Source organism: Oncorhynchus masou, chromosome 18, assembly GCF_036934945.1.
Source record: "Oncorhynchus masou masou isolate Uvic2021 chromosome 18, UVic_Omas_1.1, whole genome shotgun sequence".
Taxonomy (NCBI): domain Eukaryota; kingdom Metazoa; phylum Chordata; class Actinopteri; order Salmoniformes; family Salmonidae; genus Oncorhynchus; species Oncorhynchus masou.
Genome location: NC_088229.1, coordinates 75,518,370 through 75,543,240, shown reverse-complemented (window position 1 = coordinate 75,543,240; position 24,871 = coordinate 75,518,370). Strand labels below are relative to the sequence as shown.

The 24,871-nt window shown below is 46.4% G+C and overlaps 1 protein-coding gene across 1 annotated transcript in view; it reads left to right on the top strand.

Annotated features, from left to right (window-relative positions):
* Positions 1 to 24,871, top strand: part of sptlc3 (serine palmitoyltransferase, long chain base subunit 3) — a 105,132-nt gene that overhangs the window by 45,332 nt on the left and 34,929 nt on the right. The window contains exons 8-10 of the mRNA XM_064993580.1: positions 2,543 to 2,636; positions 18,826 to 18,931; positions 20,923 to 21,142. Of these exons, the coding sequence (XP_064849652.1) occupies positions 2,543 to 2,636; positions 18,826 to 18,931; positions 20,923 to 21,142 (420 nt within the window). The remainder of the gene's footprint in view (positions 1 to 2,542; positions 2,637 to 18,825; positions 18,932 to 20,922; positions 21,143 to 24,871) is intronic.

The following is a 24,871-nucleotide window of genomic DNA, read 5'->3' as shown; positions in this document are numbered from 1 at the left end:
ACACAGCACACACACACACACACACCTTTTTTTGGCACCATTTGTTAGAGCCTGTAAGTAAGCAGGTCTACCACACCTGTTGTAGAGCACGTGACAAATAAACTTTGATTTGAGACTACACCTAATCTATACAGACAACACCTAATCTACACAGACTACACCTAATCTATACAGACTACACCTAATCTATACAGACTACACCTAATCTATACAGCACCAACAGACTACACGTAATCTATTCAACACCAACAGACTACACCTAATCTATACAGCACCAACAGACCTGGGACAATAGACTACACCTAATCTATACAGCACCAACAGACTACACGTAATCTATTCAACACCAACAGGCTACACCTAATCTATACAGCACCAACAGGCTACACCTAATCTATACAACACCAACAGACTACACCTAATCTATACAGCACCAACAGGCTACACCTAATCTATACAGCACCAACAGACTACACCTAATCTATACAGCACCAACAGGCTACACCTAATCTATACAGCACCAACAGGCTACACCTAATTTATACAGCACCAACAGGCTACACCTAATCTATACAGCACCAACAGGCTACACCTAATCTATACAACACCAACAGGCTACACCTAATCTATACAGCACCAACAGGCTACACCTAATCTATACAGCACCAACAGGCTACACCTAATCTATACAGCACCAACAGACTACACCTAATCTATACAGCACCAACAGGCTAAACCTAATCTATACAACACCAACAGGCTACACCTAATCTATACAGCACCAACAGGCTACACCTAATCTATACAGCACCAACAGGCTACACCTAATCTATACAGCACCAACAGGCTACACCTAATCTATACAGCACCAACAGGCTACACCTAATCTATACAGCACCAACAGGCTACACCTAATCTATACAGCACCAACAGACTACACCTAATCTATACAGCACCAACAGGCTACACCTAATCTATACAACACCAACAGGCTACACCTAATCTATACAGCACCAACAGGCTACACCTAATCTATACAGCACCAACAGGCTACACCTAATCTATACAGCACCAACAGGCTACACCTAATCTATACAGCACCAACAGACTACACCTAATCTATACAGCACCAACAGGCTACACCTAATCTATACAGCACCAACAGACTACACCTAATCTATACAGCACCAACGGACCTGGGACAATAGACTACACGTAATCTATACAACACCAACAGACTACACCTAATCTATACAACACCAACAGGCTACACCTAATCTATACAGCACCAACAGGCTACACCTAATCTATACAGCACCAACAGGCTACACCTAATCTATACAGCACCAACAGGCTACACCTAATCTATACAGCACCAACAGACTACACCTAATCTATACAGCACCAACAGGCTACACCTAATCTATACAGCACCAACAGACTACACCTAATCTATACAGCACCAACAGGCTACACCTAATCTATACAGCACCAACAGACTACACCTAATCTATACAGCACCAACGGACCTGGGACAATAGACTACACGTAATCTATACAACACCAACAGACTACACCTAATCTATACAACACCAACAGGCTACACCTAATCTATACAGCACCAACAGGCTACACCTAATCTATACAGCACCAACAGGCTACACCTAATCTATACAGCACCAACAGGCTACACCTAATCTATACAGCACTAACAGACTACACCTAATCTATACAGCACCAACAGGCTACACCTAATCTATACAGCACCAACAGACTACACCTAATCTATACAGCACCAACGGACCTGGGACAATAGACTACACGTAATCTATTCAACACCAACAGACTACACCTAATCTATACAGCACCAACAGACTACACCTAATCTATACAGCACCAACGGACCTGGGACAATAGACTACACGTAATCTATTCAACACCAACAGACTACACCTAATCTATACAGCACCAACAGACTACACCTAATCTATACAGCACCAACGGACCTGGGACAATAGACTACACGTAATCTATTCAACACCAACAGACTACACCTAATCTATACAGCACCAACAGACTACACCTAATCTATACAGCACCAACGGACCTGGGACAATAGACTACACGTAATCTATTCAACACCAACAGACTACACCTAATCTATACAGCACCAACAGACTACACCTAATCTATACAGCACCAACAGACTACACCTAATCTATACAGCACCAACAGACTACACCTAATCTATACAACACCAACAGACTACACCTAATCTATACAGCACCAACAGACTACACCTAATCTATACAGCACCAACAGACTACACCTAATCTATACAACACCAACAGACTACACCTAAATCTATAACATTCAACACCAACAGACTACACCTAATCTATACAGCACCAACAGACTACACCTAATCTATACAACACCAACAGACTACACCTAATCTATACAGCACCAACAGACTACACCTAATCTACAGCACCAACAGATACACCTAATCTATCCCTGTGTTGTCTGTTCTTGTTCCCAGGGCTGTCTGATTCTGAGTGATGAGCTGAACCACACCTCACTGATCTTGGGGGCCAGGTTGTCAGGGGCAACTATCTGGGTGTTTAAGCACAACAGTAAGTAGACATACTCTCAAACTAAAGTACTCAAGCACAACACATCTCTCTGCTCAAACCCCAACACATCTCTCTGCTCAAACCATCTCTCTGCTCAAACCCCAACACATCTCTCTGCTCAAACCCCAACACATCTCTCTGCTCAAACCCCAACACAGCTCTCTGCTCAAACCCCAACACATCTCTCTGCTCAAACCATCTATCTGCTCAAACCCCAACACATCTCTCTGCTCAAACCATCTCTCTGCTCAAACCCCAACACATCTCTCTGCTCAAACCCCAACACATCTCTCTGCTCAAACCCCAACACAGCTCTCTGCTCAAACCCCAACACATCTCTCTGCTCAAACCATCTATCTGCTCAAACCCCAACACATCTCTCTGCTCAAACCATCTCTCTGCTCAAACCCCAACACATCTCTCTGCTCAAACCCCAACACATCTCTCTGCTCAAACCATCTCTCTGCTCAAACCCCAACACATCTCTCTGCTCAAACCCCAACACATCTCTCTGCTCAAACCATCTCTCTGCTCAAACCCCAACACATCTCTCTGCTCAAACCCCAACACATCTCTCTGCTCAAACCATCTCTCTGCTCAAACCCCAACACATCTCTCTGCTCAAACCCCAACACATCTCTCTGTTCAAACCATCTCTCTGCTCAAACCCCAACACATCTCTCTGCTCAAACCCCAACACATCTCTCTCTGTTTTTTTGGTGGAAAACTCACTCTGAATGGCTGGGCCTGGCTCCCCAGTGGCTGGGCCTGGCTCCCCAGTGGCTGGGCCTGGCTCCCCAGTGGCTGGGCCTGGTTCCCCAGTGGCTGGGCCTGGCTCCCAAGTGGCTGGGCCTGGTTCCCCAGTGGCTGGGCCTGGCTCCCCAGTGGCTGGGCCTGGTTCCCCAGTGGCTGGGTCTGGCTCCCCAGTGGCTGGGTCTGGCTCCCCAGTGGATGGGCCTGGCTCCCCAGTGGCTGGGTCTGGCTCCCCAGTGGATGGGCCTGGCTCCCCAGTGACTAGGCCTGGTTCCCCAGTGGCTGGGCCTGGCTCCCCAGTGGCTGGGCCTGGCTCCCCAGTGGCTGGGCCTGGCTCCCCAGTGGCTGGGCCTGGTTCCCCAGTGGCTGGGCCTGGCTCCCCAGTGGCTGGGCCTGGCTCCCCAGTGGCTGGGCCTGGTTCCCCAGTGGCTGGGCCTGGCTCCCCAGTGGCTGGGCCTGGCTCAGTGGCCCAGTGGCTGGGCCTGGTTCCCCAGTGGCTGGGCCTGGTTCCCCCCCAGTGGCTGGGCCTGGCTCCCCAGTGGCTGGGCCTGGTTCCCAGTGGCTGGGCCTGGCTCCCCAGTGGCTGGGCCTGGCTCCCCAGTGGCTGGGCCTGGCTCCCCAGTGGCTGGGCCTGGCTCCCCAGTGGCTGGGCCTGGTTCCCCAGTGGCTGGGCCTGGCTCCCCAGTGGCTGGGTGGCAGTGGGCCTGGCTCCCCAGTGGCTGGGCCTGGCTCCCCAGTGGCTGGGCCTGGTTCCCCAGTGGCTGGGCCTGGCTCCCCAGTGGCTGGGCCTGGCTCCCCAGTGGCTGGGCCTGGCTCCCAGTGGCTGGGCCTGGTTCCCCAGTGGCTGGGCCTGCTCCCCAGTGGCTGGGCCCCCAGTGGCTGGGCCTGGCTCCCCAGTGGGTGGGCCTGGTTCCCCAGTGGCTGGGCCTGGTTCCCCAGTGGCTGGGCCTGGTTCCCCAGTGGCTGGGCCTGGTTCCCCAGTGGCTGGGCCTGGCTCCCCAGTGGCTGGGCCTGGCTCCCCAGTGGCTGGGCCTGGCTCCCCAGTGGGTGGGCCTATGCCCTCCCAGGCCATCCATGGCTGCACTCCTGCCCAGTCATGTGAAATCCACGGATTGGGACCTAATTAATTTATTTCAATTGACTGCTTTCCTCATATGAACTGTAGGAAAATACTTGTAATTGTTGCACGTTGGGTTTATATTCTGGTTCACTGTAGACCTCTCACATCTGTTAGAGGAAAACGGTGCTCTCCCCTCCCCAGGTGTCCAATGTGTTCTTTGTTCGGCTGGGTGATGTTGTTGGGTAGAAACATGGTTGTCACTTTATTACCTATGGTTTTGACCAGGGCTCTGTAGGGAACAGAGTGCCTTTCAGCCGTCATCTCCCTCTCAGTAACAGTAGAGGAGTTTATCCGACGTCTGCTGTAAACCTCGGTCTGTAATGTGCCCTGATTGGTACAAGCAAGAACCAGTTAATTAAGGGGGCTGCCCTCGGGGCCTCAGAGCAGCCACACAGCAGACCTGTCCCCGCAGGGACTCTGACTGAGCTGAAGCCTCAGGCACCAGCTGACCCCCCCACCCCACCTCCACTACCATATCTCTCCTTCATCCATGTCCATCCAACACTAGCCTGAGTGAAACACAGGCTGAGATTCAATACGGTTAACACATGGGTCTACTACTGAAGTGGACATTTGTTACAGTTCAGTCTGTCAGGAAACTGTGTGTCTCTGTGTGTTTGTAGTAAACTGTGTGTCTCTCTGTATGTGTAGTAATCTGTGTGTCTCTATCTCTGTGTGTGTAGTAATCTGTGTGTCTCTCTGTGTGTGTAGTAATCTGTGTGTGCCTCTCTGTGTGTGTAGTAAACTGTGTGTCTCTGTGTGTAGGAAACTGTGTGTCTCTCTGTGTGTGTAGGAAACTGTGTGTCTCTCTGTGTGTGTAGGAAACTGTGTGTGTCTCTCTGTGTGTGTAGTAATCTGTGTGTCTCGCTAGCAGATAGACAGAGAAACAGGCTGTGGTGTAGGGACCTGTTCTTAACCTCTAGCGTCGAGCAATCCCGTATCCGGGAGCGTAATCATAGCCTCAAGCTCATTAATATAACGCAACGTTTCCTATTCATGAAAATCGCAAATGAAATAAATATATTGGCTCACAAGCTTAGCCTTTTGTTAACAACACTGTCATCTCAGATTTTTTAAATATGCTTTTCAACCAAAGCTACACAAGCATTTGTGTAAGAGTATTGATAGCTAGCATAGCATTAAGCCTAGCATTCAGCAGGCAACATTTTCACAAAAACAAGAAAAGCATTCAAATAAAATCATTTACCTTTGAAGAACTTCGGATGTTTTCAATGAGGAGACTCTCAGTTAGATAGCAAATGTTCAGTTTTTCCAAAAATCGTTCCGTTTTGTTCATCACGTTTGGCTAAGAAAAAAAAAAAAGAAAGTGGCTGGGCCTGGCTCCCCAGTGGCTGGGCCTGGTTCCCCAGTGGCTGGGCCTGGCTCCCCAGTGGCTGGGCCTGGCTCCCCAGTGGCTGGGCCTGGTTCCCCAGTGGCTGGGCCTGGCTCCCCAGTGGCTGGGCCTGGTTCCCCAGTGGCTGGGCCTGGTTCCCCAGTGGCTGGGCCTGGCTCCCCAGTGGCTGGGCCTATGCCCTCCCAGGCCATCCATGACTGCACTCCTGCCCAGTCATGTGAAATCCACGGATTGGGACCTAATTAATTTATTTCAATTGACTGCTTTCCTCATATGAACTGTAGGAAAATACTTGAAATTGTTGCACGTTGGGTTTATATTCTGGTTCACTGTAGACCTCTCACATCTGTTAGAGGAAAACGGTGCTCTCCCCTCCCCAGGTGTCCAATGTGTTCTTTGTTCGGCTGGGTGATGTTGTTGGGTAGAAACATGGTTGTCACTTTATTACCTATGGTTTTGACCAGGGCTCTGTAGGGAACAGAGTGCCTTTCAGCCGTCATCTCCCTCTCAGTAACAGTAGAGGAGTTTATCCGACGTCTGCTGTAAACCTCGGTCTGTAATGTGCCCTGATTGGTACAAGCAAGAACCAGTTAATTAAGGGGGCTGCCCTCGGGGCCTCAGAGCAGCCACACAGCAGACCTGTCCCCGCAGGACTCTGACTGAGCTGAAGCCTCAGGCACCAGCTGACCCCCCCACCCCACCTCCACTACCATATCTCTCCTTCATCCATGTCCATCCAACACTAGCCTGAGTGAAACACAGGCTGAGATTCAATACGGTTAACACATGGGTCTACTACTGAAGTGGACATTTGTTACAGTTCAGTCTGTCAGGAAACTGTGTGTCTCTGTGTGTTTGTAGTAAACTGTGTGTCTCTCTGTATGTGTAGTAATCTGTGTGTCTCTATCTCTGTGTGTGTAGTAATCTGTGTGTCTCTCTGTGTGTGTAGTAATCTGTGTGTACCTCTCTGTGTGTGTAGTAAACTGTGTGTCTCTGTGTGTAGGAAACTGTGTGTCTCTCTGTGTGTGTAGGAAACTGTGTGTCTCTCTGTGTGTGTAGTAATCTGTGTGTCTCTCTAGCAGATAGACAGAGAAACAGGCTGTGGTGTAGGGACCTGTTCTTAACCTCTAGCGTCGAGCAATCCCGTATCGGGGAGCGTAATCATAGCCTCAAGCTCATTAGCATAACGCAACGTTAACTATTCATGAAAATCGCAAATGAAATGAAATAAATATATTGGCTCACAAGCTTAGCCTTTTGTTAACAACACTGTCATCTCAGATTTTTTAAATATGCTTTTCAACCAAAGCTACACAAGCATTTGTGTAAGAGTATTGATAGCTAGCATAGCATTAAGCCTAGCATTCAGCAGGCAACATTTTCACAAAAACAAGAAAAGCATTCAAATAAAATCATTTACCTTTGAAGAACTTCGGATGTTTTCAATGAGGAGACTCTCAGTTAGATAGCAAATGTTCAGTTTTTCCAAAAATCGCTCCGTTTTGTTCATCACGTTTGGCTAAGAAAAAAAAAAAGAAAATTCAATCATTACAACGCCAAACTTTTTTCCAAATTAACTCCATAATATCAACAGAAACATGGCAAACATTGTTTACAATCAATCCTCAAGGTGTTTTTGACATATCTATTCGATGATAAATCATTCGTGGCAGTTGCCTTTCTCCTCTGAACCTGGAAAAGTGCACGCAGCTGGAGATTGCGCAATAATTTCAACGGAGGACCCCAAGCGGACACCTGATAAATGTAGTCTCTTATGGTCAATGATATGCCTACAAATACATCACAATGCTGCAGACACCTTGGGGAAACGACAGAAAGTGTAGGCTAATTCCTGGCGCATTCACAGCCATATAAGGAGACATTGGAACACAGCGCATTCAAAATCTGGGGCATTTCCTGTATGATATTTCATCTTGGTTTCGCCTGTAGCATTAGTTCTGGGGCACTCACAGACAATATCCTTGCAGTTTTGGAAACGTCAGAGTGTTTTCTTTCCAAAGCTGTCAATTATATGCATAGTCGAGCATCTTTTAGTGACAAAATATCTTGTTTAAAACAGGAACGTTTTTTTATCCAAAAATGAAAAGAGCGCCCCCTATCTCGAAGAAGTTAATATTTAGATTACTTTTGGTATTTATCTACCTTCACCTTTATATGAACCTTCACCTTTATACGAACCTTCAACTTTATATGAACCTTCACCTTTATATGAACCTTCACCTTTATATGAACCTTCACCTTCATATGAACCTTCACCTTTATATGAACCTTCATATTCACCTTCACTTTTATATGAACCTTCACTTTCATATGAACCTTCACCTTCATATGAACCTTCACCTTCATATGAACCTTCACCTTTATATGAACCTTCACCTTTATATGAACCTTCACCTTTATATGAACCTTCACCTTTATATGAACCTTCACCTTTATATGAACCTGAGACTTGTTTATTTCCATATTTGATCGTGCGATGTGACATTCCTGCATGGTCCTCCAGTAGCCATTCATCTATGTGTTTGGCACCGTTACTTTAAGTATCAGATAATGAAATATATGTAGAACTGATTAAATGATGTAACATACATTTCTATTTGTATTTATTATGGATCCCCAATAGTTCCTGCCAAGGCAGCAGCTACTCTTCCTGGTGTTTATTATGGATCCCCATTAGTTCCTGCCAAGGCAGCAGCTACTCTTCCTGGGATTTATTATGGATCCCCATTAGTTCCTGCCAAGGCAGCAGCTACTCTTCCTTGGGTTTATTATTGATCCCCATTAGTTCATGTCAAGGCAGCAGCTACTCTTCCTGGGGTTTATTATGGATCCCCAATAGTTCCTGCCAAGGCAGCAGCTACTCTTCTTGGGGTTTATTATGGATCCCCATTAGTTCCTGCCAAGACAGCAGCTACTCTTCCTGGTATTTATTATGGATCCCCATTAGTTCCTGCCAAGGCAGCAGCTACTCTTCCTGGTGTTTATTATGGATCTCCATTAGTTCCTGCCAAGGCAGCAGCTACTCTTCCTGGGATTTATTATGGATCCCCATTAGTTCCTGCCAAGGCAGCAGCTACTCTTCTTGGGGTTTATTATGGATCCCCATTAGTTCCTGCCAAGGCAGCAGCTACTCTTCCTGGGGTTTATTATGGATCCCCATTAGTTCCTGCCAAGGCAGCAGCTACTCTTCCTGGGGTTTATTATGGATCCCCATTAGTTCCTGCCAAGGCAGCAGCTACTCTTCCTGGGATTTATTATGGATCCCCATTAGTTCCTGCCAAGGCAGCTGCTTCTCTTCCCTGGGTTTGTTATGGATCCCCATTAGTTCCTGCCAAGGCAGCAGCTACTCTTCCTGGGGTTTATTATGGATACCCATTAGTTCCTGCCAAGGCAGCAGCTACTCTTCCTGGAGTTTATTATGGATACCCATTAGTTCCTGCCAAGGCAGCAGCTACTAATCTGGGGTTTATTATGGATCCCCATTAGTTCCTGCCAAGGCAGCAGCTACTCTTCCTGGGGTTTATTATGGATCCCCATTAGTTCCTGCCAAGGCAGCAGCTACTCATCCTGGGGTTTATTATGGATCCCCATTAGTTCCTGCCAAGGCAGCAGCTACTCTTCCTGGTGTTTATTATGGATCCCCATTAGTTCCTGCCAAGGCAGCAGCTACTCTTCCTGGGGTTTATTATGGATCCCCATTAGTTCCTGCCAAGGCAGCAGCTACTCTTCCTGGGGTTTATTATGGATCCCCATTAGTTCCTGTCAAGGCAGCAGCTACTCTTCCTGGGGTTTATTATGGATCCCCATTAGTTCCTGTCAAGGCAGCAGCTACTCTTCCTGGGGTTTATTATGGATCCCCATTAGTTCCTGCCAAGGCAGCAGCTACTCTTCCTGGGGTTTGTTATGGATCCCCATTAGTTCCTGCCAAGGCAGCAGCTACTCTTCCTGGGGTTTATTATGGATCCCCATTAGTTCCTGTCAAGGCAGCAGCTACTCTTCCTGGGGTTTATTATGGATCCCCATTAGTTCCTGTCAAGGCAGCAGCTACTCTTCCTGGGGTTTATTGTGGATCCCCATTAGTTCCTGTCAAGGCAGCAGCTACTCTTCCTGGGGTCCAGCAAAATTAAGTCAGTTTGTATTGTAATTTCAAAAACATTACAATGTATTCACACACTGTCTGCCCTCAGGTCCCTACTCCTCCACTACCATCTACAGTACTAAATCCATGTGTACGTCTGCGTATGTTATCACGTGTGTGTATGTTATTGTGTGTGTATGTTATCACGTGTGTGTATGTTATCACGTGTGTGTATGTTATCATGTGTGTGTCTGTTATCATGTGTGTGTATGTTATCATGTGTGTGTATGTTATCATGTGTGTGTCTGTTATCACGTGTGTGTATGTTATCATGTGTGTGTCTGTTATCATGTGTGTGTCTGTTATCATGTGTGTGTATGTTATCATGTGTGTGTATGTTATCATGTGTGTGTATGTTATCATGTGTGTGTATGTTATCATGTGTGTGTATGTTATCATGTGTGTGTCTGTTATCATGTGTGTGTCTGTTATCATGTGTGTGTATGTTATCATGTGTGTGTATGTTATCATGTGTGTGTCTGTTATCATGTGTGTGTATGTTATCATGTGTGTGTATGTTATCATGTGTGTGTATGTTATCATGTGTGTGTCTGTTATCATGTGTGTGTCTGTTATCATGTGTGTGTATGTTATCATGTGTGTGTATGTTATCATGTGTGTGTATGTTATCATGTGTGTGTCTGTTATCATGTGTGTGTATGTTATCATGTGTGTGTATGTTATCATGTGTGTGTATGTTATCATGTGTGTGTATGTTATCATGTGTGTGTATGTTATCCCCGCTGTTCCGTAAGGTGTATTTTTATCTGTTTTTTTATCTGATTCTACTGCTGCGTCAGTTACCTGATGTGGAATAGAGTTCCATGTAGTCATGGCTCTATGTAGTACTGTGGAATAGAGTTCCATGTAGTCATGGCTCTATGTTGTACTGTGGAATAGAGTTCCATGTAGTCATGGCTCTATGTTGTACTGTGGAATAGAGTTCCATGTAGTCATGGCTCTATGTAGTACTGTGGAATAGAGTTCCATGTAGTCATGGCTCTATGTAGTACTGTGGAATAGAGTTCCATGTAGTCATGGCTCTATGTAGTACTGTGGAATAGAGTTCCATGTAGTCATGGCTCTATGTAGTACTGTGGAATAGAGTTCCATGTAGTCATGTCTCTATGTTGTACTGTGGAATAGAGTTCCATGTAGTCATGGCTCTATGTAGTACTGTGGAATAGAGTTCCATGTAGTCATGGCTCTATGTAGTACTGTGGAATAGAGTTCCATGTAGTCATGGCTCTATGTAGTACTGTGGAATAGAGTTCCATGTAGTCACGGCTCTATGTAGTACTGTGGAATAGAGTTCCATGTAGTCATGGCTCTATGTAGTACTGTGGAATAGAGTTCCATGTAGTCATGGCTCTATGTTGTACTGTGGAATAGAGTTCCATGTAGTCATGGCTCCATGTAGTACTGTAGAATAGAGTTCCATGTAGTCATGGCTCTATGTAGTACTGTGGAATAGAGTTCCATGTAGTCATGGCTCTATGTAGTACTGTAGAATAGAGTTACATGTAGTCATGGCTCTATGTAGTACTGTGGAATAGAGTTCCATGTAGTCATGGCTCTATGTAGTACTGTGGAATAGAGTTCCATGTAGTCATGGCTCTATGTAGTACTGTGGAATAGAGTTCCATGTAGTCATGGCTCTATGTAGTACTGTGGAATAGAGTTCCATGTAGTCATGGCTCTATGTAGCACTGTGGAATAGAGTTCCATGTAGTCATGGCTCTATGTTGTACTGTGGAATAGAGTTCCATGTAGTCATGGCTCTATGTTGTACTGTGGAATAGAGTTCCATGTAGTCATGGCTCTATGTAGTACTGTGGAATAGAGTTCCATGTAGTCATGGCTCTATGTAGTACTGTGGAATAGAGTTCCATGTAGTCATGGCTCTATGTTGTACTGTGGAATAGAGTTCCATGTAGTCATGGCTCTATGTAGTACTGTGGAATAGAGTTCCATGTAGTCATGGCTCTATGTAGCACTGTGTGCCTCCCATAGTCTGTTCTGGACTTGGAGACCGTGAAGAGACCTCTTGTGGCATGTCTTGTGGGATATCCATGGGTGTCTGAGCTGTGTGCCTGTAGATTAATGTTTATGTTTGTTTTGTTGCTGTCCTGGTTTCTTATAGGTCAGGGCTGCCCAATCCCAGTCCTGAAGGGCCCGAAACACTTCTGTTTTGTGTTGCTACCTGGTAGTTAATTGCACTCACCTGGTCTGAAATCAGTTCCCTGATTGGAGAGAAGAGGATGAAAACCAGGAGTGGATCTCCAGGAGCCCACTTGGACAGTCCTGCTATAGGATTAGACAGTCTTGCTATAGGATTGTACAGTCTTGCTATAGGATTGGACAGTCCTGCTATAGGATTAGACAGTCCTGCTATAGGATTAGACAGTCCTGCTATAGGATTGGACAGTCTTGCTATAGGATTAGACAGTCCTGCTATAGGATTGGACAGTCTTGCTATAGGATTGGACAGTCCTGCTATAGGATTGTACAGTCTTGCTATAGGATTGGACAGTCCCGCTATAGGATTGTACAGTCTTGCTATAGGATTGGACAGTCTTGCTATAGGATCAGACAGTCCTGCTATAGGATTGGACAGTCTTGCTATAGGATTGGACAGTCTTGCTATAGGATTAGACAGTCCTGCTATAGGATTGGACAGTCCCGCTATAGGATTGGACAGTCTTGCTATAGGATTGGACAGTCCTGCAATAGGATTGGACAGTCCTGCTGTAGGATTGGACAGTCCCGCTCTAGGATTGGACAGTCCTGCTGTAGGATTGGACAGTCCTGCTATAGGATTGGACAGTCCTGCTATAGGATTGGACAGTCTTGCTATAGGATTGGACAGTCCTGCTATAGGATTGGACAGTCCTGCTATAGGATTGGACAGTTCTGCTATAGGATTGGACAGTCTTGCTATAGGATTGGACAGTCCTGCTATAGGATTATACAGTCTTGCTATAGGATTAGACAATCCTGCTATAGGATTGGACAGTCCTGCTATAGGATTGGACAGTCCTGCTATAGGATTGGACAGTCCCGCTATAGGATTGGACAGTCCCGCTATAGGATTGGACAGTCCCGCTATAGGATTGGACAGTCCCGCTATAGGATTGGACAGTCCCGCTATAGGATTGGACAGTCCCGCTATAGGATTGGACAGTCCCGCTATAGGATTGGACAGTCCTGCTATAGATGTGTATGTCATCGATGTGACTTTTACCACTTTACCAAATAGAGTTGATCAGCACTGCCATCTAGTGGTAGAACCGCGCTAACTGCAGTATCAATCCCTTCCATGCTTTTATCCAACAATTCTTCCAGTGCAACAATGTATGATCCCTGCATAATTAAACCCACAACCGTTCTCTTGCCAACACAGCTATATATCCACTACTGGTAATTTCCCAGAGACCTCCACACTAGGCTCAGTCAGCAAAATAAGAACAATTTGGTCAGCGCTCAGTACTGTACAAATGTGTATTAATACACGTGTGTGAATTCAAAATGTTTTTTTTTCTTCATATCCCAATTCCCCCTGAGCCACCGTCAAAAACTGTGTTCCTATTCTTCTCTATGTAGTCCACTATGTAGGGAACACTATGTAGGGAACACTATGTAGGGACCACTATGTAGGGAACACTATGTAGGGACCACTATGTAGGGAACACTATGTAGGGAACACTATGTAGGGAACACTATGTAGGGAACACTATGTAGGGAACACTATGTAGGTGAACACTATGTAGGTAACATTATGTAGGGAACACTATACAGGGAACACTATGTAGGGAACACTATGTAGGTGAACACTATGTAGGTAAAGCTATGTAGGGAACACTTTGCAGGGAACACTACACAGGGAACACTATATAGGGAACACTATACAGTGAACACTATATTTCTAACACTATACAGGGAACACTATGTAGGGAACAATATATAGGTAACACTATACAGGGAACACTATACAGGGAACACTATATAGGGAACACTTTGCAGGGAACACTATGTAGGGAACACTATACAGGGAACACTATATTTCTAACACTATACAGGGAACACTATGTAGGGAACACTATATAGGTAACACTATACAGGGAACACTATATTTCTAACACTATACAGGGAACACTATGTAGGGAACACTATACAGGGAACACTATATAGCCTCGCTACTTTTATAGCCTCTCTACTGTATTTAACCTCTCTACTGTATGTAGCCTCTCTATTGTATATATGCCCTCTACTGTATATATTCCCTCTACTGTATATAGCCTCTACTGTATATAGCCTCTCTACTGTATATATGCCCTCTACTGTATATATTCCCTCTACTGTATATAGCCTCTACTGTATATAGCCTCTACTGTATATAGCCTCTCTACTGTATATAGCCTCTCTACTGTATATAACCTCTCTACTGTATATAGCCTCTCTACTGTATATAGCCTCTCTACTGTATATAGCCTCTCTGTATACAGCCTCTCTACTGTATATAGCCCCTCTACTGTATATAGCCTCTCTATTGTATATAGCCTCTCTACTGTATATAGCCTCTCTACTGTATATAGCCTCTCTACTGTATATATTTGTCTCTCTACTGTATATAGCCCCTCTACTGTATATAGCCTCTCTACTGTATATAGCCTCTCTGTATACAGCCTCTCTACTGTATATAGCCCCTCTACTGTATATAGCCTCTCTATTGTATATAGCCTCTCTACTGTATATAGCCTCTCTACTGTATACAGCCTCTCTACTGTATATAGCCCCTCTACTGTATATAGCCTCTCTATTGTATATAGCCTCTTTACTGTATATAGCCTCTCTACTGTATATAGCCTCTCTACTGTATATATTTGTCTCTCTACTGTATATATTCCCTCTACTGTATATAGCCTCTACTGTATATAGCCTCTCTACTGTATATAGCCTCTCTACTGTTATAGCCTGGTTACTGTATATAGCCCATCTACTGTATATAGCCTTGCTACTGTATATAGCCCCTCTACTGTATCTAGCCTCTCTACTGTATATAGCCTCTCTACTGTATATAGCCTCCCTACTGTATATAGCCTCGCTACTGTATATAGCCCCTCTACTGTATATAGCCTCTCTACTGTATATAGCCTCTACTGTATATAGCCTCTATATTGTATATAGCCTCTCTACTGTATATAGCCTCTCTACTGTATATAGCCTCTCTACTGTATGTAGCCCCTCTACTGTATATAGCCCCTCTACTGTATATAGCCCCTTTACTGTATATAGCCCCTCTACTGTATATAGCCTCTCTACTGTATATCGCCTCTCTGTATACAGCCTCTCTACTGTATATAGCCCCTCTACTGTATATAGCCTCTCTATTGTATATAGCCTCTCTACTGTATATAGCCTCTCTACTGTATATAGCCTCTCTATTGTATGTAGCCCCTCTACTGTATATAGCCCATCTACTGTATATAGCCCCTTTACTGTATATAGCCCCTCTACTGTATATAGCCTCTCTACTGTATATAGCCTCTCTACTGTATTTAGCCCCTCTACTGTATATAGCCTCTCTACTGTATATAACCTCTCTACTGTATATAGCCCCTCTACTGTATATAGCCTCTCTACTGTATATAGCCTCCCTACTGTATATAGCCTCGCTACTGTATATAACCCCTCTACTGTATATAGCCTCTCTACTGTATATAGCCTCTACTGTATATAGCCTCTATATTGTATATAGCCTCTCTACTGTATATAGCCTCTCTACTGTTTATAGCCTCTCTACTGTATGTAGCCCCTCTACTGTATATAGCCCCTCTACTGTATATAGCCCCTCTACTGTATATAGCCCCTCTACTGTATATAGCCTCTCTACTGTATATAGCCCCTCTACTGTATATAGCCTCTCTACTGTATATAGCCTGTCTTTTTACTGTTGTTTTATTTCTTTACCTACCTATTGTTCACCTAACACCTTGTTTGCACTATTGGTTAGAGCCTGTAAGTAAGCATTTCACTGTCAGGTCTACTACACCTGTTGTATTCAGCATTTCACTGTCAGGTCTACTACACCTGTTGTATTCAGCATTTCACTGTCAGGTCTACTACACCTGTTGTATTCAGCATTTCACTGTAAGGTCTACTACACCTGTTGTATTCAGCATTTCACTGTGAGGTCTACTACACCTGTTGTATTCAGCATTTCACTGTAAGGTCTACTACACCTGTTGTATTCAGCATTTCACTGTAAGGTCTACTACACCTGTTGTATTCAGCATTACACTGTAAGGTCTACTACACCTGTTGTATTCAGCATTTCACTGTCAGGTCTACTACACCTGTTGTATTCAGCATTACACTGTAAGGTCTACTACACCTGTTGTATTCAGCATTACACTGTAAGGTCTACTACACCTGTTGTATTCAGCATTTCACTGTAAGGTCTACTACACCTGTTGTATTCAGCATTTCACTGTAAGGTCTACTACACCTGTTGTAGTCAGCATTTCACTGTAAGGTCTACTACACCTGTTGTATTCAGCATTTCACTGTCAGGTCTACGACACCTGTTGTATTCAGCATTTCACTGTCAGGTCTACTACACCTGTTGTATTCAGCATTTAACTGTAAGGTCTACTACACCTGTTGAATTCAGCATTTCACTGTAAGGTCTACTACACCTGTTGTATTCAGCATTTCACTGTAAGGTCTACTACACCTGTTGTATTCAGCATTTAAATGTAAGGTCTACTACACCTGTTGAATTCAGCATTTCACTGTAATGTCTACCTACACCTGTTGTATTCAGCATTTAACTGTAAGGTCTACTACACCTGTTGAATTCAGCATTTCACTGTAATGTCTACCTACACCTGTTGTATTCAGCATTTAACTGTAAGGTCTACCTACACCTGTTGCAGTTTAAACACTGTACTCTGGTCCAAGAAGGTGTTGCTGGCAGTTTAAACACTGTACTCGGGTCCATAAGAAGGTGTTGCTGGCAGTTTAAACACTGTACTCTGCACGTGATCTCCCTGCCTGTGGTTCGGGTGCTCTTATTATGGGATGTGACACCGCGGGGAGACTGTAGTTTTGTTTATGTGGTGCTAATTTTCAACTATTGCGTATTTGTGGTTGCATTGCTGTGTATTTTCAGACTTGTTTCTCTATCTATCTTTGTGTGTGTGTGTGTGTGTGTGTGTGTGTGTGTGTGTGTGTGTGTGTGTGTGTGTGTGTGTGTGTGTGTGTGTGTGTGTGTGTATACACGTTTTACTATTCTTGTGAGTACCAAAAGTCCTCACAAGAATAGTAAACCAACAAAACATTCTGAGAAGTGAGGACATTTTGCCAGGCTATTTTAGGCGTAGGGGTTAGTTTTAGGGTTAGGGGTTAGGTGTTAGTTTTAGGGTTAGGGGTTAGTTTTAGGGTTAGGGTTAGGTTTAGGGTTAGGGGTTATTTTTAGGGTTAGGGGTTAGTTTTAGGGTTAGGTTTAGGCTTAGGGGTTAGTTTTAGGGTTAGGGGTTAGTTTTAGGGTTAGGGTTAGGGTTAGGGGTTAGTTTTAGGGTTAGGTTTAGGCTTAGGGGTTAGTTTTAGGTTTAGGGGTTAGTTTTAGGGTTAGGGGTTAGTTTTAGGGTTAGGGGTTAGGTTTAGGCTTAGGGGTTAGTTTTAGGTTTAGGGGTTAGTTTTAGGCTTAGGGTTAGGTTTAGGCTTAGGGGTTAGTTTTAGGGTTAGGGGTTAGTTTTAGGGTTAGGGGTTAGTTTTAGAGTTAGGGGTTCGTTTTAGGGTTAGGGGTTAGTTTTAGGGTTAGGGGTTAGTTTTAGGTTTAGGGGTTCGTTTTAGGGTTAGGTTTAGGCTTAGGGGTTAGTTTAAGGGTTCGGGCTTATTTTTAGGCTTAGGGGTTAGGTTTAGGTTTAGGGGTTAGTTTTAGGGTTAGGGTTAGGCTTAGGCTTTGGGGTTAGTTTTAGGTTTAGGGGTTAGTTTTAGGGTTAGGGTTAGGTTTAGGCTTAGGGGTTAGTTTTAGGGTTAGGGGTTAGTTTTAGGGTTAGGGTTAGGTTTAGGGGTTAGTTTTAGGGTTAGGGGTTAGTTTTAGGGTTAGGGTTTAGTTTTAGGGTTAGGGGTTAGGTTTAGGTTTCGGGGTTAGTTTTAGGGTTCGGGGTTAGTTTTAGGCTTAGGGGTTAGTTTTTGGCTATGGGGTTAGTTTTAGGCTTAGGGGTTAGTTTTAGGATTAGGGGTTAGTTTTAGGGTTCGGGTTAGTTTTAGGCTTAGGTGTTAGGTTTAGGCTTAGGTGTTAGTTTTGGGGTTAGGGGTTAGTATTAGGCTTAGGGGTTAGTTTTAGGGTTCGGGGTTGGTTTTAGGTTTATGGGTTAGGTTTAGGCTTAGGTGTTAGTTTTAGGGTTAGGGGTTAGTTTTAGGGTTATGGGTTAGGTTTAGGTTTAGGTGTTAGTTTTAGGGTTAGGGGTTAGTTTTAGGGTTTGGGGTTAGTTTTAGGGTTCGGGGTTAGTTTTAGGCTTAGGGGTTAGTTTTAGGGTTCGGGGTTGGTTTTAGGTTTATGGGTTAGGTTTAGGCTTAGGTGTTAGTTTTAGGGTTAGGGGTTAGTTTTAGGGTTAGGGGTTAGGTTTAGGCTTAGGTGTTAGTTTTAGGGTTAGAGGTTAGTTTTAGGCTTAGGGGTTAGTTTTAGGGTTAGGGGTTAGTTTTAGGGTTTGGGGTTAGTTTTAGGGTTAGGGTTAGGGGTTAGGGAAAATAGGATTTTGAATGGGAATCATTTGTTTGTGTGTGTGTGTGTCAGACATGCAGAGCCTGGAGCGCCTGTTGAGGGAGGCGGTGTGTAGTGGGCAGCCTCGGACCCACCGGCCCTGGAGGAAGGTTCTGATCATGGTGGAAGGCATCTACAGGTTAGTACACACACACCTATTTATTCTCTGAGACAGTGGGCAGCTCTCTCTCTCTGTCTCTCCCTCTCTGTCTCTCTCTCTGTCTCTCTCTCTGTCTCTCTCTCTGTCTCTCTCTGTCTCTCTCTCTGTCTCTGTCTCTGTCTCTGTCTCTGTCTCTCTCTCTCTCTGTCTCTCTCTCTCTGTCTCTCTGTCTCTCTCTCTGTCTCTCTCTCCCAGATGCAGACCACAAAAGAATCAATAGTTTAATGAACTGGCAACACACAAACAGAGAACACAGGTATAAATACACAGGGGATAATGGGGAAGATGGGCAACACCTGGAGGGGGGTGGAGACAATCACAAAGACAGGTGAGACAAATCAGGGTGTGACAGTACCTCTAGGGGCACCACCTGACGTCCTACCTGGGCGCACACCTGGTTGACCGTGGTGTCGACGATGAGGCCTGGGTCCAGGATGTCCCTGGCGGGGATCAAGCGCCTCTCCTCCGGGCCATAACCCTCCCAGTCAACCAGGTACTGGAACCCCCTGCCCCGGGGTTGAACCTTTAGGAGACGTCTCACCGTGTAAGCTTGTTGGTCGTCGGTGAGACGGGGGATGGGCCTGGAAATGGGAGACAAAGGGCTGTGAGACATGGGTTTTACTCTGGATCCATGAAAGTTGGGATGTATACAAAGGGTAGGGGGCAACAGAAGACAAACAGCAGATGGTCTAATGATCTTGGAGATGGGGAACGGGCCAATAAACCGGGGGGAGAGTTTGCGGGATTCCACCCGGAAGGGCAGATCCCGGGTGCATAGCCATACCTTCTGCAGAAGACGATACCTGGGAGCCAGGGTCCGATGGCGGTCCGCTTGTCGACGATACCTTGAGGAGGGCCGACCGGGCTGTCCTCCAGGGAAGAAGGTATGACGGCCTCCTCTTCCTGCTCAGGGAAGAGCGGGGGCTGATACCCTATGGAACACTCAAACTGGCGATAGGCCCATGGCAGAGCAGGGAAGGATTCCACCCACACCAGCTGCTGGCTCCAGGTGGTGGGGTTGGTGGAGACTAGGCAGCGCCGTGTGGTTGGCTCGTTCCGACTGGCCGTTGGACTGGGGGTGGAACCCGGAGGACAGGCTGGCCGACGACCCAATGAGAGTGCAGAATGCCTTCCAGAACCAAGACGAGAACTGTTACCATCAGATGGGGGGAGACCCGTGACAAAGTCCAGGGAGATGTGAGACCAGGGGCGATGAGGGACAGTCAGAAGTTGGAAGAGGCCAGCCGGAGCTTGTCGAGGGGACTTGTTCCGTGCACAGACCGTGCAGGCGGCGACAAAGTTGGCAACGTCCGGACCATGGTAGGCCCATTAAAGCATTGTCGCACGAAGGCCAGTGTCCGCTGGGAGTCCGGGTGGCAGGAAAGATGGAGGAATGGGCACTTTCCAGGACCGCGGAGCAGACAGCGTCAGGCACGAACATCCGGTTACCAGGGTTTGGCTGGAACCGCTGCGCCTCCCGGACCTGTTTCCCGATTCCCCAGCTGAGTGCCGTCGCCAGGCTCCAGGCTGGGAGCCGTGGGGTTATAGTGGCGATACAGGGCATCCAGCTGTTCTTGGACCCCGGCCGGTAGGAGACGTTCTTGGACCCCGGCCGGTAGGAGAGGGAAAAGTTGAACCAGGTTAACAGCATCTCGTCTGCCTGGAGTTGAGGCGCTTGGCGGTGCGGAGATACTCCAGGTTGTTGTGGTCGGGAAGAGAGATAGAGAGATTGGGTATTAGTGGTTATGTAATCAGGGAGAGATGGGTATTAGAGGTAATGTAACCAGGGAGACATAGAAAGATGGTATTAGAGGTAATGTAACCAGGGAGACAGAGAAATGTGGTATTAGAAGTAAATGTAACCAGGGAGACAGAGAAAGATGGTATTAGAGGTAGTGTAACCAGGGAGACAGAGAAAGATGGTATTAGAGGTAATGTAACTCAGTGTATATCTCTGTGTCCTATTCTAGTATGGAGGGGTCGGTGGTGCGTCTGCCAGACATCGTAGCCCTGAAGAAGAAGTACAAGGCCTACCTGTACCTGGACGAGGCACACAGTATCGGGGCGGTGGGGCCGACAGGGAGGGGTGTGACAGAACTGTTCGGGCTGGACCCCTCAGACATCGACGTCATGATGGGAACATTCACCAAGAGTTTCGGGGCTGCAGGAGGATACATCGCTGGGAAAAAGGTAGTTGGACATTGGGCATTCCTGGGCATCCCTGGTCAATTAGATGAACTTGTCATTAGTCCTGGGTCATGTTCAGCAAGGAGAACATGTCTTGGAAAGTTTTTAAAATGTTTTGAAGCGAACTCCACTCCCCAGATGTGTAGTTAAATGACTAGGATGTGAAGACAAACAGACAGACAGACAGACAGACAGACAGACAGACAGACAGACAGACAGACAGACAGACAGACAGACAGACAGGCCTAACACCAGTACCCAAATGTGGGCTGGATTTCGGACATGTTCCTAGTTGAATTCAGTCGGAGCAAAACCCGTTCAAGGCCCTAAAGCAGAGATAGTTACCCAGCCCTAGCTAGAACCAGATGTCTGCTAGTTTCAGGGTTCATTTACCCCCCAGGGCTGACAAACCTGATCCTGTCAACCACTAGCTGAATGAATCTACTGTTGACGTTTAGGAACAATGAGCATGACAGTCCTCATCCTTTGGGGCGGCAGGTGGTTAGAGAGTAGGGACGGTAGGTAGCCTAGTGGTTAGAGTGTAGGGACGGTAGGTAGCCTAGTGGTTAGAGCGTTGAACTTGTAACCAAAAGGTTGCAAGTTCAAATCCCCGAGCTGACAAGGTACAAATCTGTCGTTCTGCCCCTGAACAGGCAGTTAACCCACTGTTCCTAGGCCAGTTAATACACTGTTCCTAGGCCGTCATTGAAAATAAGAATGTGTTCTTAACTGACTTGCCTAGTTAAATAAAGGTTAAAAACCACGGTCTCTTTACAGTTCGTTGCTGCACTGGTATCCCAAAAGTCTTCCTGTTGTATTCAGTCTTCAGATGGCTGAGGAACAGTGACAGAAATGGTTTTCAGGCTCACGTTGTGTCACATGAGCTTCCTCTACAGTATGGTCTTGTGTTGTTTGAGAACAGTTGACTAAGTCAGTGGGACTCAGTTCTCTCCTCAGTGACCCACAGCTCTACCAGAGGGTCTCAGTTCTCTCCTCAGGGACCCACAGCTCTACCAGAGGGTCTCAGTTCTCTCCTCAGGGACCCACAGCTGTACCAGAGGGTCTCAGTTCTCTCCTCAGGGACCCACAGCTGTTCCAGAGGGTCTCAGTTCTCTCCTCAGGGACCCACAGCTGTTCCAGGGGGTCTTAGTTCTCTCCTCAGGGACCCACAGCTGTTCCAGGGGGTCTTAGTTCTCTCCTCAGGGACCCCACAGCTGTTCCAGGAGGTCTCAGTTCTCTCCTCAGGGACCCACAGCTGTACCAGAGGGTCTCAGTTCTCTCCTCAGGGACCCACAGCTGTTCCAGGGGGTCTCAGTTCTCTCCTCAGGGACCCACAGCTGTTCCAGAGGGTCACAGTTCTCTCCTCAGGGACCCACAGCTGTTCCAGGGGGTCTTAGTTCTCTCCTCAGGGACCCCACAGCTGTTCCAGAGGGTCTTAGTTCTCTCCTCAGGGACCCCCCAGTGTACCAGAGGGTCTCAGTTCTCTCCTCAGGGACCCACAGCTGTTCCAGAGGGTCTCAGTTCTCTCCTCAGGGACCCACAGCTGTACCAGAGGGTCTCAGTTCTCTCCTCAGGGACCCACAGCTGTTCCAGAGGGTCTCAGTTCTCTCCTCAGGGACCCACAGCTGTACCAGAGGGTCTCAGTTCTCTCCTCAGGGACCCACAGCTGTACCAGAGGGTCTCAGTTCTCTCCTCAGGGACCCACAGCTGTTCCAGGGGGTCTCAGTTCTCTCCTCAGGGACGCCCCAGTGTTCCAGAGCTACCACATCTGATTCAACTAGACAATTATTAACACAATAATAACACCTAGAGAAGTTTAACAAAATAACATTAGGGTTAAACAGAATAAAACCATGTATGGTTCTATAGTACAAAACTATCTACAAAGATCCTTTAAGATTGAGAAAGGTTTTTTATAGAACCATTATTTGTAGAACCTAAGGAAAGGGTTCTTTATAGAATCTTAGGAAAGTGTTTTTATAGAACCTTAGGAAATGATTCTTTATAGAACCTTAGGAAAGGGTTCTTTATAGAACCTTAGGAAAGGGTTCTTTATAGAATCTTAGGAAATGGTTCTTTATAGAACCTTAGGAAAGGGTTCTTTATAGAATCTTAGGAAATGGTTCTTTATAGAACCTTAGGAAAGGGTTCTTTATAGCACCGAAAATGGTTCTGCTATGGATAGAAGCCAAAGAACCCTTATTTGGCACAATATAGAACTATTTTTTGTGTGTGTGTGTGTGCCTGCGTAGCCACTCCCACACTGTGTAATGTTGCCCTGTGATTGGTCTGTATTACCGGTGCTGGTGTGACACAGGCTCATGTTGTGTTACATGAGCTCCCTCTAGTGGTGTATTAAAGTAACTAAGGTCTACCTGTTATGTCCACCGTTGAGCTCTACTGTTCCTTCATGCAACAATTAGTGAACTTCACACTAAGAAAAGATGGTTCCTCAAAGTGTTCTTTTGGAAGGGTGATGGTTCTATGTGGAACCGTAATGACTCAAAGAACCCATTACAGATTAGAAAAGGGTTCTTTCCTCTCATAGTGATCATTAAAATGTAGGGGCTGCAGCTCATCAGAATATTTTGGGACGTGGTTTGCTTACAGCACTTTGTGCAACCGAGAGAGTGTCATTCCAGTTTATTTAATGTGTTGTGTTATGCCATTACATGTTATATTTGACTCTGGCCACTGATGGTGTCTTCTGAAACACTCACATTGTGGTCTTGTGTCGTTTGAGAACAGTTGACTAAGTCAGTGGGTCTCAGTTCTCTCCTCAGGGACCCACAGCTGTTCCAGAGGGTCTTAGTTCTCTCCTCAGGGACCCACAGCTGTTCCAGGGGGTCTTAGTTCTCTCCTCAGGGATCCCACAGCTGTTCCAGGGGGTCTTAGTTCTCTCCTCGGGGACCCACAGCTGTTCCAGGGGGTCTTAGTTCTCTCCTCAGGGACCCACAGCTGTTCCAGGGGGTCTTAGTTCTCTCCTCAGGGATCCCACAGCTCTACCAGAGGGTCTTAGTTCTCTCCTCAGGGATCCCACAGCTGTTCCAGAGGTTCTCAGTTCTCTCCTCAGGGACCCACAGCTGTACCAGAGGGTCTCAGTTCTCTCCTCAGGGACCCACAGCTGTACCAGAGGGTCTCAGTTCTCTCCTCAGGGACCCACAGCTGTTCCAGAGGGTCTCAGTTCTCTCCTCAGGGACCCACAGCTGTACCAGAGGGTCTCAGTTCTCTCCTCAGGGACCCACAGCTGTTCCAGAGGGTCTCGGTTCTCTCCTCAGGGACCCACAGCTGTTCCAGAGGGTCTCAGTTCTCTCCTCAGGGACCCACAGCTGTACCAGAGGGTCTCAGTTCTCTCCTCAGGGACCCACAGCTGTTCCAGAGGGTCTCAGTTCTCTCTTCAGGGACCCACAGCTGTTCCAGAGGGTCTTAGTTCTCTCCTCAGGGACCCCCCAGTGTTCCAGAGGGTCTCAGTTCTCTCCTCAGGGACCCACAGCTGTACCAGAGGGTCTCAGTTCTCTCCTCAGGGACCCACAGCTCTACCAGAGGGTCTCAGTTCTCTCCTCAGGGACCCCCCAGTGTTCCAGAGGGTCTCAGTTCTCTCCTCAGGGACCCACAGCTGTTCCAGAGGGTCTCAGTTCTCTCCTCAGGGACCCACAGCTCTACCAGAGGGTCTCAGTTCTCTCCTCAGGGACCCCCCAGTGTTCCAGAGGGTCTCAGTTCTCTCCTCAGGGA